The sequence below is a fragment of the Styela clava genome, chromosome 1, assembly GCF_964204865.1.
Source record: "Styela clava chromosome 1, kaStyClav1.hap1.2, whole genome shotgun sequence".
Classification (NCBI taxonomy): Eukaryota; Metazoa; Chordata; class Ascidiacea; order Stolidobranchia; family Styelidae; genus Styela; species Styela clava.
Window position 1 is genome coordinate 7,558,282 of NC_135250.1, and position 21,363 is coordinate 7,579,644.

Sequence of the window (21,363 nt, forward strand, 5' to 3'; positions counted from 1 at the left end):
TGTACGTACATTGTGTCAAATAATCTAAAGATGATGCTATTAGAAAAACCCCATTACATTCTGACGTGTGACATTAAACTTTTTTCACCTATTCATATAAATTGCCTTATTCTGATGATTGATTGCCTATTTGTCTAACCGTAAATGAAGTAGGCTACTACTAATGTAAGACCATATTGAGAATTTTTTAATCATTCTTAGGCCCATCTTGAAATATTTTCTTTTCCTCGTGCATAACTGTTTTATGTAAATTTTAATATGATATTCTTTTTTCTTGTGGTTAATATTTTTTTGAGATCTTTTAACCAGGCTTAAAATACAATCTATTTGAAATATGTATCTATCTTTGTCACTCCTTCTTTTTAATTCGAGTAGGCCCTATTTCAAAGATTGTGTTGTGTTAGCTAACTTGTTGAGTGATCCGCCTTTTTATATTATGGTATCTTTGGAACTGTTATGTGTAATCCATCAAATAATTGCTGTAATTATTTGCGGTAAAATCTATACGCAGCCTTTTTTCTCATGACTCCTGAATGTCATGTCCTAACAGAAATTTTTCTTTTTTAGGGATCGATCGGTGGACATAGTTGATCTTTTGGTCTTGCCCGCCCCCTCCCGATTATATTTGATGATAGTTTTTTTCATTCATTATAAACTGTATGATATACTGTATTCGGAAAATAAATCATTATCTCTCTGACAACTGTATATCTGTCTTGAATATTTCCGCGTTTTTGCCGCGTAGACTTTTCAATACGTCCCTAAATTTGCTGGCGGCTTCGCAGAAGTCTCCTCAGTGTTTTTGATAAGGGCGGCTTCGGGTGCCGGCAAGTCTTTCTCGAAACGGAGATATTGGTATTTGTTTCATTTGTTAAAAGTTGATCAAGTGGTACGTGCGTTATGCTACGTGCACTATTGGCATAGTTGTTCGATTTTGAATTTACCGTGAGCCGACAGCACCAGAAGAGTTTGCTTGCATGCCTACGGCTACGCGACAGCGATTGAGAGAAGAAACTTTCCAGATCTCAGCAAAGTTACGGTAAGCCACAAGTGTTATACTCAAAGTTCTTTACTCATATACCGGTACTAATATATCTGTGGAACTGTGTGATAGTTAACGTGCCTTCTATCCTTAGTAAATTGCAAATTATGAAGTTGCAATGCCAGAATACAGGATTACAGAATAAATATGCAAATCCTTTCCTAATACTTGAATACCAGTATTTTGCAAGCTCTATGACGTGATTGCAGTGATGTGGGGTTTGGATTGACACTTGAAAATTTTATGCTACGCCCACTAGAAGTGTGTTAGGTACAAAACTACTCGAGACCCGTTATACAGTTATATGAAGGTGACTGGGGTCTGGTATAGTTTAGTACCGGTACCACATGTACTTCTAGTTGATCTGGCTCAACAATTTTTGCATATATGTCAATCCTAACCCCCACCTGACTAAGTCACCGAAAAATTACGTCATTTCGACGTCACAGTGGCGTAATAGGCCCCACCGAAGTATGCGGATGGTCGTCCAAAACGCGCAGACGATCACCCGAAATCGAGCAAGCTCTCGTTTTCTCGTCACAACGATCACTAGTCTATAGGAGAGAGATCGCTGGCCTTAGCAAGTTCGTTATCGGTGGCGCAGATGTCATTTCGGGCGATCGTAATTATACTTTGGCAATCCCTATGACGTGATGGTGACGTCGTAGTGACGTAATTTTTGGATGGCATAGTCCAGTAGTCAGGTGGGGGTTAGGATTAGCATATGCAAAATTCGTTATGCTACGCCAACCGGAAGTACTTGTGGTACTAAACTATACTAGACCCGGTGACTGCTCATCTCGAGCCTTGTTTACAATGTTAAAAACTTTCCTGAAAATCATATGAAAATTAGGAATCATTGCATTCTCGCCACTGACAGACTGCACTGTTGCATTTAATCTGGACTATAAGTCTATAACTCGTTTTTTTTTTCTGTAAATATAATGCACATAGTACAGTAGTATACAGAGGGCTAGCGAAGTAAACGAAACGAAGTAGTTGCTTAGCATTTAGTACGAGTATTCTGAAATATACATACGATCACCCGAAATGGCATCGGCGGCGACGATGAGGAACTGACTAATGTCATCGAACTCTCTCATTTGGGATCATCGCGTCGAGAAAACGAGAGAAATAGCTGTTCGATTACGGGTGCTCGTCAGCTTGTCTTGGATGACAGTTTGTATAGTTTTGAAGGGCTCTATTACATCACCGTGATGTTGTAGTGACGTAACTTTTGGATGCCGTAGTCAGGTGGGAGTTAGGACTGACACATGAAAAATTTGTTATGCTATGCCCACTAGAAGTATGTTAGGTACGAAACTACATGAGACCCTATATAACGACTTATGTTTTTGAAAGCACTATAATCATTATGGTTTATCATAGAGCCAACCGAGTACAGACTTTTTGCCCCTTGGATCTTTCTGATCACTGGGTGGCATGTAGCGGTTTGAGTTATGACTTTGCCTCTTTGCCGCCTTGGGAGTTATTTCAAAATAATAATATACAAATGTTCATAATTTTTTTTCTGAATAATAGTTCAATTCAGCAGTCACGTATACCGTTAACCAGCGGCTTTGGTACAGCCCTAACTTTGTAACGTCCTAACTCTAACTATGCCCAAATGTCCTATAAATCTACATGTACTTGTATATGATTATTTTTAAACAAACCCCGAGATGAATGTAAAACAAAATCATAACTTAAACAGTCATGTGATCGAAAAGTATGTTGAGCGAAAGCCAACCTAATCTTTCCCACCCTGAATTTCCGAACACCATAGTGATGAATTTTTGGACTAGCTTTATCCTTCATATCTACCTTTTTCAACTGTTCTTTATGATAAAACAAAGTTGTAAAACTACTTTATTATTTTATAGTTATATGACAGTAATTATGTTACTGTTTTACAGTTCTCAGCAACGTTAATTAAGTAAATAATATGATCTGCGTACTGTGTTAATATTTAGCAGGATCATATTTGACATCCGACATTTTTTTTGTCAGGGAACGAATTAATGATATTGTAATGTCCAGTTTTTTAGGAATTTATTAGTATCATATTCGCAGTCTGAGTTGAAGCTATAAATATTCAAAATTAGTCTTCAGATAGCAATTCTCAATAGTATCTATAAAATATTTAAAGTTTCGGTTCGGTGAGAGCTGAATTTAACATATTGGGGAATCCTCTAGCTATGCCTTATTTCTCTTCAGCATATAGTTAAAAAAATCCAAATCCAACTCTTTTGAATATACTGTATATACAAACATACACATTCAATATTCTGACGAAATGAATTTGTTTAGTATTCTCATTATTAACAAAACAATCACCTATCACTTTTGTGGAAAAAAATTATTTAGAAGAACCATCATCCAGTTTTTAATCATGTTTCTAATATTTCCAAAATAATTATGTAGTGAAGACTAAATATAATAATGTATTTTTGTAATATGAATTATTTGTACTGATAATTTTAAATATTTATTTTCAAATACTTTGACAGCTGATGAGTCAATTATTACATTTATTGCGCTCATCTCTACTTCTCATTTTGAATTTTTGTAGCAATTTCAAATTTGCTTTTGTACAAGGGTGCGGCCAGAAATTAAAAATAAATAAAACAATTAAGATAATTCAGCATTATATATTCTGACTACTAGATATGTAGTCATTTCTGACTTTTCACATTTTAGTATTCATATGATGACTCAGATATAGGTTAACGTAGCATTAGGTTTTAATGATGTTTCATCAGTTGCTACTAGATTTGTGTTGTGAGTGGGGAATATGATATCATTAGTATTTAGCTAGTGCAGCAGTTGCATTAAATTGTATGAAATGAAATATGTTAGCTGTATTACTGTATAGATAAGGGGAATTAAACTAAAGTACTGAATCACGATACATATAGGCTAGTTATTCTGTTGCTCGATGTAGCTATTGCTGAATTTTTTAATTTCAAATCTGTGAATTGAGCAAAGTTTACCTCAACTGATTCTTTTAAATATAGGCAAGGTGACTGTATATACTAGATACATAATTCAGGTAATAAGAATTTATATCGCCAATTATGTGTAAAAAAAATTCTAAATGCATAGGCCTACAAGTTATATAGAATTATATAGGCGTTTTATATTTTTAAAGAATAAAATTTCCATTAATTTATTTTATTTTCAAGTTTTATTGATAAATACACAGGTAACAGCTTATCAAATCTATGACCATTTGGGGGAGCTGCCTCTGATGACTGTATGGTCGTATCCCCCCCAAAGTCTATAGGCTATTGAAAAACTTTGCATATGTGATTGTATTTTTATTATTGTTGCAATGCTCACTTTTTTGGTTGATTGAGTCATGAATATCTTTCTTTCGCTCTCTCATTTACCGCAAAAATCAATCAATTTAATTATGTTGAATTTTTATCAATATTTATACAATATACAATTGTAATTAATATCACAGATATCAGTATTTAATGTATTATTAAGTCTAACATTACCTCAATATTTATGTGAAAAACCTGATGAAATGGACTAAAGTTGGTGTTCGTAAAATATTGCCGCATGCAATGGAAGCAAGTAAAGACAAAAATCAATCAGTAACAATTGCTGTAGTTTTACTCGACAATTCAGAAGTCGAGTTTCAGGTGAACAAGCGAGATCGTGGCCAAGTATTACTCGATGCTGTGTTTGAAAATGTTCGATGTAAGGAACCGAAGTTTTACGGCCTTCAATTTCCACAACATGTTCCAGACGCAATGAAATGGCTCGATCCGGCTAAATCAATCCGAAAGCAATTCAAACGCGGATATCCACTCCTTCTTTATTATCGAATAAAATATTATATTTTCGACATAAATCGACTAAAAGATGCATCAACAAGATATCAACTATTTTTACAAGTGAGGCTCGAAATTTTGGAACAAAGATTAGCTTGTTCTCCTAACACCGCTGCCCTCCTTGCGTCCTATGCTGTTCAATCTGAAATTGGCGATTACCGTTCTGATCAACACCAAGGGGAATATCTCAGTAAGTTTAAGTTTATCGCTAACCAAACTGCGGAGTTTGAGCAGGAGGTTCAAAAGCTTCACAGACGAAATAAAGGATTAAGCCCTGTACAGGCGGAATTACTATTTTTACAGGAAGCAAAAAGGTTGAATAGATATGGTGTCGATATACATCGTGCTAAAGATCTTGACGGAAGCGATCTCGAAATCGGAGTTGCTACCGATGGAGTAGGCCTATTCAAAAACGGAGAATTGTGCAATAAATATGAATGGTCAAAAATCGTTAAAATTTCATTCAAACGGAAACAGTTTTATATTCAACTCCAAAAAGATAAAATCAAAGAGGAGGTGGTGGCAATGATTGAATTCACAATGGACAATTACAGATCTTGTAAACGGTTGTGGAAAAATTGTGTCGATTGTCATTCGTTTTATCGTCAAGAAAGAGAAAAAATGATAGGAATGTACAGAAAGCAAGGTAATAATGTTCAAGGCAAACCAGAGAAACCAGTTTTCGGTGGCTTTTTTGCAATGGGTGGTAAATCGAAATCAAGATATGATAATGCAGAAAGGGATGTATTGAAATTTCGTGGCCCACAAAAAAGCCTGTCTTCAAAAATGCTAACAACGAGTAATCTCATCTCTAATAAGAGTAACGATTTTCCTGATCAGGAAACAAAGGAGTCCAGGCGATTAAGTGCACCACCGTCTGTAACTCTCGCCGTTAACTTGGACAAAGAAATTTATTCCAACAACATTAGTGATCATGATTTAACAGCAACTAGTTTCATGAGCGACAAAGTGTACTTGAATGGAAATGATTTATCCCAACCTTCTCTTAATTCTGTGGCAAGTGAACCATTGGAATCGTATCCAGATTGTCCGTTTCAAACGTCACAGCCTGAAGTTCCACCTAAAGTTCCAGAGCCATATGTTTTACCTGATAATATTTTACTTGTACGGTTGAAGCCTGATAATCACGGAAGATTTGGTTTTAATATAAAGGGTGGAAGTGATCAGAACATGCCTATCACAGTGTCAAAAATTGCTCCTAATTCTCCTGCGGACATCTGTGATCCACGTCTCAACATCGGAGATGAAATTTTACAAATAAATGGCAGAGACGCAAATACACTCACTCATGATCAGGTCGTTAATTTTATACGTGCTACTAGAGAACAATTTGCTGGAGAGTTGGTGCTATTAACTAGACCTTTTGTTGTTACTACCTACGAAGATGAGGACGATGAAATGGAGGTTCCAAAAATTGAAAACGGGCCTTTACTCGCAGAAGACGAAATTAGTGTAAATAGTCTTGAATACTCTATGTCGGTGCTCAATAATCAATTGGAAAACGGCCGTGACATGGCTGCTTTCGACAGATTATATCGGAAAAAGCCGGGTCTGTTGATGAAAGATGCAAAACTACCCCACAATGTACCTAAGAATCGGTATAGAGACATTTCACCTTATGATGATACTAGAGTGATACTTAGCAATTGGGAAACGGACTATATTAATGGCAATCATATATTAATGGAAATCCCAAACGCGGGTATTGCAAATCATTATATTGCTTGTCAAGGTCCCCTTCAAAACACTAGTGGTGATTTTTGGGCCATGGTTTGGGAACAGAAGGCAACATTAATTGTAATGGTAACTACTACAATTGAAAGAGGCATGATTAAATGTTTTCAATACTGGCCTAATCCTGACTGTACTATACAGTTTGCAAACATTGCCGTAACATCAAAATCGGAAACAGCTTCATCTTGTTTCATTTTCCGAGAGTTCGAAATCGGGGCAATAAACTCTGACGGAGATATTGTTGATAAAAGGGATGTATCTCACATTCAATATGTTGCTTGGCCTGATCACGGTGTCCCCGATGATTCTAGCGACTTTCTTGAGTTCATTCTTTGTGTTAGGCAGAAACGAGTGGCCATGACCGTTCCAACGATAGTTCACTGTAGTGCGGGCATAGGAAGAACGGGGGTCATGATTGCTGTCGAAACAGCGATGTGTTTAATTGAGGCTAATCAGCCTGTATTTCCTTTACAAATCACGCAAAATATGCGAGACCAGCGAGCTATGATGATTCAAACTGCTCTTCAGTTTAGGTTTGTGTGTGAGGCTATTTTACGTGTCTACAGAGAAGGAATTGCTCAGCCTATGGTTGGTGATACTGATAACGGCAATGAAGCAGAAGAATTGACGTAAAACTTAATGTGGGAGTTACCACTGAGTCAAAAACTTAATAATCATAATCATTCAGAAAATTCGCAATGCGTCACATTGTTTCTTATTAGGAAATTGTACTTTATCATTGACGGGTATGTTGTCGGTTCATGTTGTAAGCACTTATATCACTTCTATTTAGTAAAAACTTTGTGTCTCTATTCTCATATTATGGTAAACGTAGCACTGTCAATCACAATCTGGTTTTTAAAGCAAAAATAGGTGTCAACTTAGGAGAAAAATATCATGGAGAAGTCTCGTTATATTTGTACATCTTTTTTGTGAATATTTCCCAAATCTAGAAATGGCCAAATTTAAAAAAACTTGTGGTGTTCAAAACTTACTGGTCCTTCCTAACTTCTAAAATTGAGCAAATCATAATGTATGCCAAATTTTGCTTTGTAAAACATGATATCGTGATTTGCTGCATAAAATAAAAAAGTGATTTTTTTTGAGAACCAAATTTGACGTTCTTCTCCATTTTTTTTTTGGTTTTACTGCTCCATGACATGGTGCAATTTTATTGTAAAACAATTTCGCTTGGTGAATTCAATCATCCAATTCCATTTTGTCAATATTTGTAATTCAATAAATCTCAATGTGTATTTATCATCAATTAACATGATCAGCTCCTCTCTGGCCTATATTATCTCTCTAAAAAATTAATTTGGGGCCCTACACGCCCTGGTTAAAAGCTGTTAATTGATACCCAGTTCTCAATATTGGCCCTTTCAATTTTGGTGTTCCCGTTTTCACAAGCTTTCCTGTTAAAACTGTTTTTGGGAACACTGATATACTAGAAAATATGCTGGAGTTTATAAGCATATTTGCGATTTGATCTCTTGAACTTTCATAGCAGTTTATATTAGATTCCGGAATTCTGGTCAAAGTGATATTAATATTGTACAATTAGAATCGAACCTGATATCATGTTTTTCAATGGGCATGTTACATATTATCCTGATGTATCGCATCGAGAATTAGCAACAGAATTTCGCTTGGAATTGATTCAATTGACCAAAATCAATTTTGAGACTTCAGAAATTAAAAAACTTTTTTATTTTTCATTTGTTGTTTATGCATTGGATGAAAATTGATAGGCCTATCAAATTCATGTAATAATATTCACTGATGATTCAGCTAAAATATAAATTGATTCAGAATATTCGAAATCAAAACTCATACCGAGACTTAGTTCCATTCAAAAGAACTGAAACAAAAGCAAATTCACGAACTTATTCTGACCAGAAGTTTTTTTCAAATAAATTTTTTTTTCTGTATTGTTCTTCCTTTGCCTCATTTTGTCTGTAATTGTAACACTGAATTAACGATTTTCGTATCCTAATATTCAATTGCACAAATTTCGCAATATTTTCAGATTGGAATTACCAGTATGATTGTAACATTTATATCTACCAAATCTAGTTCTGGAAGATGAAATAGGACGGCACCAATAATGAAACTAGTTTTTATTTCATTTATACAAATTTACATTTAATCATGACGATAATGGACAAACATATTAGTAGGCAAATATATTCCTAGCCATGAAAGTTCCTTATTGGTATGTCCCAGAGTTGAACTAGGCTTTTTGACAGTCTGCGCCTACAATGAAAAATACCCCTTTTTTCAATTGTTTTCAATTTTTTACAAATGTTGGACTTTTTTCTTTGTTATATTTCTAATAAAAACTTGTATTATCCATGGCAATCTTAATTAATATGAATTAATTAATACCTTAATCATGTGTTGTATTAATATTATTTTTGTGTTGCGTTTTTTATTGTTGACATGAATAGTGAGCTATACATGCATGCAGTCAAATTTTACTTAGGGTAGAATTACTAGAAATTTTATCTTATTTTACAGATTATTGGCGCTACTATGTGTATATGTGTTTTTCGTATAATGTATGTACCATTCTTATTTCAACCACATCCCTTGGTTACTGAAAATCTAATTTCTCTATGGAGACCCTTGGATTGAAATAGATTGCATTTCTGAAACTATAACTCTTGCTTGGATATGAATTGTGTTTTGAATATTCTGAAGGATTTTCAATGAAATCTTTATCTATGCTGAATGTTATTATGTTAAATTTGGTACAGAATCACTAATTCTCTGCATAGGCGATCCTAAATTTTTTGGTTATCGTTTAAATTTTATGGGTGGGATTCCATGTATTGGTTTCACTGTTCAATCTTCTATGCCAAGTTCGTCACAAATATTCCACCAATATTTATTAAGATCTGATGACTATTGTGCTCATTAGATGTACTATAAAAACTCTCTGCATATCCTATAACAGTAGATTGATTATAATGACAGTAGGTTTTCTCATTGTAGGTCATTTTCGTCTGTATTGTTCAATTCAAAGAAAGTTCCAGCTTTTCTCATTTCTCATGGATATCAGGAATATCCAACCCAAATGGAATAATAAAAATTTTCGAAATTGATATACAAAGCTTATTCTTAATTTTATGGATTTCTTAAAATCCTCATCAGATGAATTGTCATTTTGGTTCACCAATAATTATTACAGCAATATTTCATTTGTAGTCATCTTTGCTCGGATTGCATATACATTACCGGTATACATTTTTTTGATCTTTTAAAAATTGGATATTTATTTTCATTTTGTTGCTTGTATATCCAAAAAATTATGGTTTATATAACTTGTTACATGCAGCGTGTATCAAAAATGGTGACCATCTTAATATAGTATAGAACCTAGTATTTATTACAATACAATGAATCAAAAGATTGGCTGATGCTTATGAGTATTATCTCTTTATGATAGCGTTACTCAATTTCCTGAATGTATTGCCAAGGCAAATTGAAGTATTTGAATGTTGCGTAATAAAATAACATATGAAAATGCTCATCTTAGGATGGTATTTAATCACTGATAAATTTTCAAGTTGTGCTATATGAAATATTAGTTGTAAGATTCCCTGGGAACAAAATTACTGTTTTTTCCAGTGTAAATTTGACAATACGCTACAAAATGATGATAAATTGTTCAATTTTATATTGCATATTTGTTGAAACTGCTGCATATAGTGTGCACACAATATATATATTGAAATTTGGGTAGGATAAGAATGTAAAACTACAAATCAATTTATGGTGTTCAAATTCAGTCCTCATTTTTTAGGTCATTTTGAGAAATATGAACTTGTATTCATGAACTTGCGAATCAAATATTCAATTATATCAAAAATTTATTATATTTTAAGTGGTGAGCTCTAGGAATTATTTGGAATATTTTCACTTTGTTTACGGAAACCAGACCTCTTTTTTAGAAAGAAATGCAAGTCACATCATAAATAAGTTTGATCGTTCGTTTACTACCTAGTGTGATATTAATATTAAATTCTGTTATGTTGTCTTTTGTGCAGTAAATGATTGTATAATTTATCATTCTTATAAATATATTTCTGTATTTTCTTTTAAAACGTCAATATTATTGTTTAATCATTTGTCTGATGTATATATCTATATATATATTTATCACATCCGTTGGTATTCATAATAAGGACACATTCATATGAGCAAAATCTTTTTTCAATCAACCTTTTGTTACAAGGCTTATTTTCAAGCCTTTTTTAATTAATTGTGGCATACATTGATATTGTGCGTTAAGTATGTCGGGAAAATTCTGTGTATTTACAAATTCATTAGAGTTGTTACTTGTTAGTGTATTGGGAAACTGGTTTAGTGGTATTGAAATGAAAACAACTCAAGTAGATATCCATTGCCAGACATAGCCCTTTTTTATAAAGCAGATTTTTTTTAATTCTGATTTGTCATTGGTTACTTGCAACCTGCTTATTATATTATTAATTCAGTAACCAACAATTTTTTTATTTCTCAAAAATTGGAAGCCCTTCTGGTAAAGCTGGATTGTTTTGTCATTAGTAGGGTTGTCCATGTAATTTGGTTTAAACATCATTTTGTATCAATACCTTTTGGTAGAGAAGCTTAGGAATTTAGACAATATTACTTGCTGGTGTATCTGTTTTTCACAGTAAAATTTCGCATACATTATGATTTATAATACCCAGAATGTTGAGTCCAGAGTCCAGAAAAAGTCATTCATTGAGATATGGACATCTCTAGTTATTGCCCCCTTTGAAAATTGATTATTTGTCTTCATTCACTTTCAAAACCATTTGTCTGAGCATTGAGATGCTTAACTATTATTGACATTTTTCCATTATAATATATTTATACCTATATGTAACAGATGCAGCAAATGAGATGCAAATACTCCCAATTTCCTGTATTGTAATATTTGTATTATCTTTGTACCGGTAATTAACAAGTAACCACGATTGGATTTAAAATTGCATTGAATACATACTCTGAAATATGAACGCTAATTCATGTTATTGATAGTGTTTTGGAATTTGAAAAGATTTGTTGAATATAGAAAGTTTTTTTAGAAAGAATATTTTCACCTGAACGTAAAATGAAATTGTATCTTCAAATTGTGCCCTCGTTACCGGTCATGACATCAGTATCAGTAGCTCGTTCTTATTCAGTTTTGTTAAAATGCTGTTCATATTTTTTAGTTGTTTTTAATCATTATCATATTGATTCATTTATCGCACTGCTTTATCAAATGTTTGCCACAGATGAAAAAGATTGTAATTTTTTGTTTCATTGTTTATTATTTTATTTTCAAGAGTGTAGTTAAATGATGCTTATGTATTGGTCGCTTTGTTGTCATTTGACTTGCACACACACACACACACACTATAAAATACTCTTTTTTATGTGTTTGTTGAATATTTCAATGCAGGTGATTGTGTTTTTAGGTAAATTACTTAAATATTTTAAAATAGTAGTTATTGAAAAAGATGCGCAGGCGGGGCCGCAGTGTGGGCTGCAATTCCACCGAATCAGAGCTGTCAGAAACTGATTCATCAGAAGGTGACTACAGAATAACTTTGAGAAGTAGTGGTCGTTCTGATTCTGTAACGTCGGCTGATAGTTCACATGCAGCATCATTGGAGAAAAGCAAAGTACTTCAAGATCGTTCAAGCAACCAAAAAGTTTACCCAAAAAAGAAGCTTAAAAAATTAAAGCAGAAAAAGAGACCAATAAAAAATAAATCCGACAATATCAGCAGTTCTAATGCAGAATCCGATAGTGAATCTGCGATTCCAGTTCGAATGAGAACAAGAGCATCTGGCCATGACACTGACAATGATATTGAACCTTTGATGAAAAGTCCGAAGCGACATAAAATAGATGAAACTTCTAGTATTTCATCAAACGCTAACAACCAATCACCAAAACGTTCAAGTCCTAAAAAGGTACCTGATACTGGAAACGATGAAGTAATAGCACGAGTCATTGCTGACACCGCTAATGGTCGGCTCCGCCAGCGCAAAGTAATTCCTTCGTATAACATTGACCTAAAACATTGTCCGACTCCTAGCTGTGATTCACAAGGTCATTTAACTGGTCGATTTGAACGTCATTTCACATTAGCTGCATGTCCGTTATATCACAATTTGACACCTGAAAACTGCAAAGCAAATCATGAAGCTTACAAGCGCATTCGAGAGGAAAGAGAATTTGAATTGAAGAATGATAGAACACCAATGCATAACACACGAAAACAATCTGATAGCGGTCCGAACGAAACACAACAAAAATATAAAAACTCTGTCAATGAGTTGAGATCACAACATTTTGAAAAGCAATCAGAAAAACTAAAAAATCTTGACAGACAAAAACATGGCTTAAACAGAGAACCATTGCTCGAAGGTTTGACTTCTGATTATGATCTGGAATTATTTCGGCGGGCTCAGATGTTAGCTTCGGAGGAGCTCGAAAAGGAGATGGATAAAATTACTAATGCAGCATCGACTACTTCTCAAGATCGCAAAATAAAGAAAATTGAAATTGGTAGATTTGAGATGGATACTTGGTATGCGTCACCCTATCCTGAAGAATATGTGAGATTGTCAAAGTTATATATTTGTGAATTTTGTTTAAAATATATAAAAAGTGGAACAATTTTGAGAAGACACATGGCAAAATGCGTTTGGCGACACCCTCCTGGTGATGAAATATACCGCAAGGGGACAATTTCAGTTTTTGAAGTGGACGGACAAAAGAATAAAATTTATTGTCAAAACCTATGTCTGTTAGCAAAATTATTTCTAGACCACAAGACTCTTTATTACGATGTGGAGCCATTTCTTTTCTACGTAATGACTGAAGCTGATATGATGGGATGTCATATGGTTGGATATTTTTCTAAAGAAAAAAATTCGTTTTTAAATTACAATGTATCCTGTATTCTTACAATGCCACAGTATATGCGTAAAGGGTATGGAAAAATGCTTATTGATTTCAGCTATCTGTTGTCTCAGAAAGAAGGCAAAACTGGTTCACCTGAACGACCGCTATCTGACTTGGGACTGTTATCTTATAGAAGTTACTGGACTGACGTCATATTAAAATATTTATGTGAAAAAGATTCGGTTGACGAAGTTTCAATTCGGGATATAAGTCAAGAAACTGCAGTCAATCCGGCTGATATTGTAAGCACTTTACAGGCTTTACAAATGCTTAAATATTGGAAGGGTAAACACATCATTCTAAAGAAACAGGAACTAATTGATGTTTGGGTCAAAAAACAAGAAAAGAAGAAAAGTGAATTTGTACAACAACGAAATATTGATGCAGAATTTTTGAAATGGACTCCTCCAAATAAAGCTGTTGGGAGCTAACATAAGATAATTTTTTGCATGAAAATGACTGAGAATTAATGTTTTAAATTGTTGCAACTCTTATTAATTCAGCTTATTGATAACTAAACAAGCATAAGAGTATTTCAATTAGATAATTCACACCTTCACAAGGGCTTCTAGCAAGCAAGTTTTTTTACAGAAAGAGCTATGTTTTGCTTTGCTATGTCCTTCAAGATGTTTTTGGAAGGACCACAAATTTTTATGGTTCAGTATAGCCAACCCAGCTTGGATGAGCTGGTGGGCAGGGTATTTAAACCAGAGATCTCTCAATCATAGTTAGCCCTTATGTGCCTACCTTAGTGGTATTTGTACAAGGATTTCAAGCTTTTGGGTTATTGTGAGGCGCGAGAATGTGCTCCATTTAATACGGATTTCATGTGAAATTAAGAGCTCTTTTCTTACAATGCGCTACTTATTGCCATCAATAATACATTTATTTGTATTATTGATAAGTCATACAACTGGTTTTTGTTCTATTCCTTCATCGTGTGAACTGCCTGCCTGATATATGTTGTTACATTCTATTGCCCAAATGTCTTTGTGCTCTTGTGTTTATGAGATTTGTATATTTCCCATTGAATTAAGTTCTTGTACCACAGTATAATGACTCATGAGCATTATTACCACTGAAATTCGATAGAAATTTAAAACTGGTCCAAGTTCAGCTTTTCAGTATGATTTGATAATGTAGCATCAAAATTTTATGTCTTATTTGATCTGAACAGGCGTCAAATTTTTCTCACTAAAGTCATTTTTGGCATTGATTGAAAGTGTCGATTTCGTCTGCATTGCCTTTTGTCATTGATTCGCTTCAATTGCTGCACTACTTGACTTAACTTCACCAGTAAATTCGGTTGATACAAAGCAGGTAACACGCTGATAAAAAGATGGCACTGGGCTGGAAAGAAATGCCTGTAAATAGATTTGGTGATTTTATATATTTACTTGGCATTGATTGAGTTATTGAATATTGTTTGATAGATTGAGACCCATACTTCAACCCTGTCATATACACCATCATAAGCTGATTGGCAATCATCACGCGTCCGCGCTATATTATTTGCAAATGGTTTTTCGAATTGAATTTGAGATACGGTTTTTATCTTGATCAAATTTCAACAATGGACCATATTAATGACATTTTAAAACAATTTAAACTTGAACACAGTTCTCTGTCTCATCGACAAACGCTAGGTCAACCTTTAGTTCAACAGCGATAATACTTTACATACTTGAATGATCTATCCCTCACTCAAGTAGACTTTATCAAGTTCCTTTTAAACCTAAAGCTTTGAATTTCTGGAAAATAATGTCTGAACCATTAGAAGACAGCAGAAGTCCTGATTGAATTTTTTAACTCTTAGTTTTAATTCATTTTATTTGTAAAATTTTACCACCCAACTAGTAAATATTTCCTAACTTTTCAATCTAAAGAGTAAATATTTTTGTATGCTCCAAAATCATTCAACTTTATGTTCATGGTCTTGCGTCATTATACTATGACTAATCTTATGTTATGACTATGAGTTACCTTCATAAGTATTAACTCATAATTTGTTATTGTCTTATAAAACTATCAGATAATTGAACTACTCCACTTCACACTTATATTACTAAATTGTACGTGAATTTGAAATTGATTTGGATATAAATCCATTATGTCTATGTATGTTGGATAATTATTTAGGTGATCATACATTTTCCCATAAATTTTATATATGTTAACATATATTGTGTGTTTTTTGTTTTTTAATACAGATCAAAATTTATGTCAATACTAAATAATAAATGAAGGAAAGACCTTCACGTTCACCAGGTGAAGAAAACATATCTGAAGACGGAAGTACTGAAAACTATCTTAACTCAAAAATAGTGGAAATAAAGGAAATTGAATCTCAAAATGGCGATGGTATTGATGACATAATTGATTCTGGCAAAAGAGCATCAGCAATACTTTTCCCGCAGGAACAAGAATACGCAGCAATTCTAAATATGAATTCAGCTGACATTGAAACAAATGGAAAAATTGTGTCAGGTAAAAGTAAAAGCCCTAAAATGAAACAACGCAAGTCACCCGTGAAACGTCTTCGAAAAAGAGTAGAGCACAGAAAACGTTTACTTGAAAGCGATGATTCCAGTTCATCTGAAGATGATTCGATACCATTGAAAAAAGTGAATAAAAAAAACAAATTGGTTTCATCCAATGACAAGCTTAAGGGTAGCAACAGAAAAAAGGCTGCTTCCCGTCCTCCAAACAAAAGAAAGGCGGGAAACACATCAAAGGGAAAAAAACAGAATAACACGAAAGGTAGTAAGAATAATGAATCCGCTGAAAGTCATCAATGTGTTTTTTGTGACAAATATTTTACCACACTCCGAAGACTTAACAAACACATGCATATTCATAAAGACGGCCTAGAATATAAGTGTAAAAATTGCAAAGAAGTCTTTACATCTAACGAAGAACTTACTTCGCATTTATGTGCTCCTGAAGCATTTGAGTGTGATCTTTGTGATAAAGCATTCTCAAAGATTGACTTATTGAGAGCTCATTCAAAAACACATGTGTCTGAAGCTTTGATAGAATGTACTGAATGTGATAAAGTGTTTCATGTGCAAAGTAGCTTAAATGCTCACATGAAAACACATGGTGATATTAAACCTTTTAAATGTCACCTATGCAGCAAAGAATTTCGTTGCCAAAGAAATCTGTCAATGCATCTGCGAGTTCATACAAATGAAAAACCGTTTTCGTGTCCAACATGCGGCAAGAATTTTACACAACAGAGCAATTTGAATTCACATGCTCGTTCTCATACAGAAGAACGTCCATTTATATGTGGAACTTGCGGAAAATCTTTCTCGCTGAAGAAAACAATGATTGCACATACAAGAACACACACAAATGAAAAGCCTTTTAAGTGTAAAATATGTGGCAAAGCTTTTGCCCAGAGAGGTACTGTTAAAAATCACATGCGCATCCACACAAAAGAAATGCCATATGTATGTGTCTATTGCGGTAACAAATTTGCACATCAGCAAAGTTGGGGCTATCATATGGCTCTTCATGATAAAAATGGTGACACAGTGGTACAATTTGACAATGGGGAAGAAACGAATATTGAAAATAAATCGGAAGGTGTTCTTGTAAAATTGGACTTAATCGGCCAGGAAACAAATGGTTGTATATAGTCAATCCTGTTTATGGTACAGTAAAGATCTTTTATCGTTGAAGAAAGTTGATTCCTATGTATGGTGCAATAAGGCATTTCTGTTATTGAATAAACTTGTATAGGAAGTGAAGCCTTCTTTACTTCTTGTCTCACTGTGTCAGAAATAGGGCTGGGCATTTCAAGTTTATTAATAAATTCTAATCGGTTCAAACGAAAATTTCAGATTGCCACCATCTTGTTTTTTATTGTTCATCAAAGGAAGCCATATTTTGAAAATACAATTCTGACATATGAAACGCCATGCACAGTTACATGTATTCAAGATTTGATTCGATTCTGAAACCATCAGGTGTTCGAAAATGCTCAGCCCTAGTCAGGGATTGTGTGGTTCATGGTATTTCACTCTCCACTGGCCATTTTTTTTGATTGTTTTTTTTGTATACATGACCTAACTGCCATCTTTTTTCTTATATTTTTTCAGTCGAATGAGTTTTATTGAATAGTACTTATTGTCCTAACAAAAGTTGCATGCTTAAATAACAATGGTTATCACTTGTAATTATTGAGAAGTACTAAATTTATTTGCTCATTATTTGTGCCTTCACTTCAAGTTTAATATTGCTGCTACTGAAATATTGCGCAAGCATAAATGATTATTTCCAGTTTTGCACAGCCTCAAATTTGAAAAATAATTTAATCAATAAATTCGAAATTGTTGACAACAAAATGAAGAATCCGCTTTTATTTCTGCCAAGTAAATCATTCACTCTGGCTGCTCGAATCTTAGCGAATTATTTTTGTTATTAAATTCTGATTCTGAAGTTTGTTATGAAATCTTCTGTTGAAATATCCGTGGATTTTTTTTTTTCATCACTTTATTGTAACAGTGGATATATTCGGACTCAGTGTATTATTTTTACTTTTTTGTTAATACTGTACTTTGAAAAGCAAGTTTGACCACAGTCATTCGAGAATATGGAATTTTCGTGAAATTGGCCAGACATTACGGTACCCTGTTTGAGGTAGAGTGCGATCAACGCGCAGGTCTCCGGAAAATACTGTGTACCGGTGTAGTATCCCTCAATTCTAGAAAATATGTCAGGCGCTGATGACGCCTCTGTGCCACCTATGAATGTACAGTCGACCAGTGCTAGTGTTGGAGACGTCAAAATTTCAACTTGTATTTTAGGCTACACGGCAGGGGTCGGCAACCTTCTGTAGCTCGCGGCCAAAATTAAAGCCTGCAAGTCATTGGTGGGCCGCACATAGTTTTAGAAAGTTAAAAATCGAATGGATGACCGATGAATCACATTTTATAACACAGATCAGAAGTTAAATTTTAAGCAGCGTACGAAGACTGACCATTTGAATATTTTTTGCGCCATTAAACCATTTGCACCTATCATCAACTCTCCTGCGTTTTGTTGCCATTTTTCTAAAATTATAGGCTCAATAAACGAGTAATTGTGAATTAAATACTTGTTACGTTATAATATAATTTAGTCTACACGTAAATTCTTTTGCGTAAAGCAAGGCTGCCCAACCCGAGGGCCGCATGTGGCCCGTCGGACTGTTTTTTGCGGCCCGCCCTATGAGTTTCTAAGCAGACTTTTTAAGTTTTTCCCATATTACATTTCAATATATAGGCTCAAGTATGTTTCGTGATTTTGGTGTGATTATTCCTGCCATCTATCTACATTAAAATGCCGGAACTTATTATTACGTTTGTGTCAAGTCTTGCACCCTGGGGGACATCGACGTCAGTTTTTTTTTTATTTCTCGCAGAACTGAGAGTTTTGTTCGACGAACTCGAAAGATATTATGCGATTATGAAGGACAAACGCTGAGCGCAATTATAGGAATGAATTTGGAGCCTAAATTTGCAAATTAATTTCATTCTGATTGTTTTCTTATGTGTGTTCTTTGATCGTTTTTATTGCCAACGTAAAATAAAAAGTCAACGATATCTTTGGTACTGGTCCTGGGACTTGTTGTCCTTTTATGTTAGTATTTTTTATCTAATGTTTGGGTTAAATAAGATTTCGGAAATGTCGTCACTGCGTATCCGTCAATAATTTTGATGAAATTATTGCATTGCTGCATATTGGTCACAAATCAGTATATATCGGCTATTCGTCCAGGAATCTTTGTAATGTTACTTCATTGAATACTGGTGTTTCAAATTTTACGAAACGGCCCACATAACTTGATATTCCCGCGACATTGGCGCACATTATGCTCATTTAAACATTGAGGCAGTACCATAGCTACTGAAAATAAATGAATGGAAACACTATAACGCAAATATACCCCTCAATCTCGACGTGATGTGTATGTTCTCGCGTGGCCGTCAGAAAACGCAAGTGTCATGTCCACGCCACGTGTTACCAGATATTTGATAGTTAACTGCTATTCTACTATTCGACTTGATATTCGAATAATTTGCCAGCCCTACTCAGTAACCCGAAAGCAATTAATAAATTGATTGATTTTATCATAATAAACTTGCCTTTCATGTATTATGTAAATTACCTACACCGAAATCAGGACTTAGCTGGTATCAATGTTTGGTACAAACGTTTGCGGCCCGCAACGAATTTCTTCACATGAAAGTGGCCCGCGAGACGAAAAAGATTGGGCAGGCCTGGCGTAAAGAATATAATCGACAAAACAGCTATAATTTGTCACTATAATTCAGTAAAGCGTCGCGGGCCGGATTATATCGCTACGCGGGCCGTAGGTTGCCGACCCCTGCTCTACGGTAAGCCCTAGAATTATGTACAACATCGCATGACTTATTTTAACGTAGGTTAGAATCCCGGGGATAATTACGCGCAAGTACATTTTTACGCCATTGCTGTCGTATAATCGTTGGTAGTTCCTTTGTAACCCTCGAGTCAGTTCCCAGAATTTATCTTGATGTATCGTTTGGTTGGCGAAATAGACTTCTCACAAGCAGTTTAAACTTTTTGAAAAGAGCATGGGGATGAAAATGCTCTTCATGGCTACGGTTTCGACCACTATTCAATTCAATCCCCTCGGAACAATGAATTGGTAGGTCTACTGTTCCCATATTCGACTTGAGAACGAAGGAGGAGCCGTGGTTCGCCATCGGATAAATATGGGAAATTCTGGGTACTCCTGAAGTATGCGCACCAAGATGTCGCATAACCTGGTACACAACCTGAGTTCGGGTTGTGCGCATACTTCAATAGGTCCAAATTCTGTCCTATTTGTTGCACGGGGTATTTGATATAGCTATATGTGTTCATCACCAGAGATAAGATAAATAGGGGACACAGAAGGGAGGTAGCATGTATCAATTAAATGATTAGGAATTATTATTAACTGTTAACCCACTTCTGGGCCAAACTCGAATGGTAAGGTCGCTTTTACTGACGCTGACCAATTCGATTGCCAAAATGAATGACTTAACCCTTTCCGTGCGGTGGGCACGTATACGTACCCACGACAAAACTCGCTAGTTTGCGGCGGGTACGTTGATGTACTCCACTGTTTTATTTAGCAATCGGTCGCAAACTGTGGGTCTAGTTTTTCTGGGTTTTAGTTTATTGATAAGAAGTCTTCTTCGAGATTAACATAAGCGACGGTAAATCTCGCTTTCGTTTACCATGGGAATTTTATTTGCGGCGGAACGAGGGAGTGTTTTTGAAATTTATGCAAATTTCGGTGTTTTTTGGGTGGTAATAGAAGACATATTATCCCTTCCATCTACCAAAGTATTTTGAGTTAGACAACGAAATTGCTACAGCAATATTATGCTATTGTTTGCCAACCAAGAAGCGGTAACAGTAAAGGATTTAGCGAATATTTCTATTTTTTATCACGGTTTGAAGTTTCAACACCCAAGAAAAAAAAATGCCTTTTTTCTTTCCGGTTTGTGACTCAGACCACCCCTTTTGAAAAAAAAAACAATTTTCAATCGCCAATTGCAAGCTCTTTAAATAAGCTTTCCAACGAGCCGTCAGTGGGCAGCAGAGGATCATTACTTTTTCGTTAGTCGATCGATTAGTTGTGGGGGTACAAATGCATAAAGTCGGCGTAGCAAATACGATTATTTAATAAAAAATAAAAATCGCATGGAAAGGGATAACTGAGGCAAG

At 34.7% G+C, this 21,363-nt stretch overlaps 3 protein-coding genes across 3 annotated transcripts; all 3 read left to right on the forward strand.

Moving 5' to 3' along the window:
• The first annotated feature begins 1,021 nt into the window (after positions 1-1,021).
• LOC120338804 (tyrosine-protein phosphatase non-receptor type 4-like) lies at positions 1,022-12,100 on the forward strand. Its single transcript, XM_039406760.2, has 2 exons — positions 1,022-1,039; positions 4,512-12,100. The coding sequence occupies exon 2, from the start codon at positions 4,573-4,575 to the stop codon at positions 7,273-7,275; it is 2,703 nt and encodes a 900-aa protein (XP_039262694.1). The 5' UTR covers positions 1,022-1,039; positions 4,512-4,572; the 3' UTR covers positions 7,276-12,100.
• Positions 12,101-12,120: 20 nt separating this feature from the next.
• On the forward strand, positions 12,121-14,790 carry LOC120338883 (histone acetyltransferase KAT7-like). The gene has a single exon (XM_039406869.2). The coding sequence runs from the start codon at positions 12,159-12,161 to the stop codon at positions 14,043-14,045; it is 1,887 nt and encodes a 628-aa protein (XP_039262803.2). The 5' UTR covers positions 12,121-12,158; the 3' UTR covers positions 14,046-14,790.
• A 1,064-nt stretch (positions 14,791-15,854) lies between these two features.
• Positions 15,855-19,059, forward strand: LOC120338956 (uncharacterized). The gene is made up of 2 exons (XM_078117560.1): positions 15,855-17,421; positions 17,463-19,059. Exon 1 carries the CDS (start codon positions 15,855-15,857, stop codon positions 17,256-17,258), a length of 1,404 nt encoding a protein of 467 aa, XP_077973686.1. The 3' UTR covers positions 17,259-17,421; positions 17,463-19,059.
• Positions 19,060-21,363: the final 2,304 nt, after the last annotated feature.

Bases quoted from the DNA above. Each gene is read 5' to 3' on its own strand.
- LOC120338956 (XM_078117560.1), top strand. From the start codon at position 15,855: ATGAAGGAAAGACCTTCACGTTCACCAGGTGAAGAAAACATATCTGAA.
- LOC120338804 (XM_039406760.2), top strand. From the start codon at position 4,573: ATGAAATGGACTAAAGTTGGTGTTCGTAAAATATTGCCGCATGCAATG.
- LOC120338883 (XM_039406869.2), top strand. From the start codon at position 12,159: ATGCGCAGGCGGGGCCGCAGTGTGGGCTGCAATTCCACCGAATCAGAG.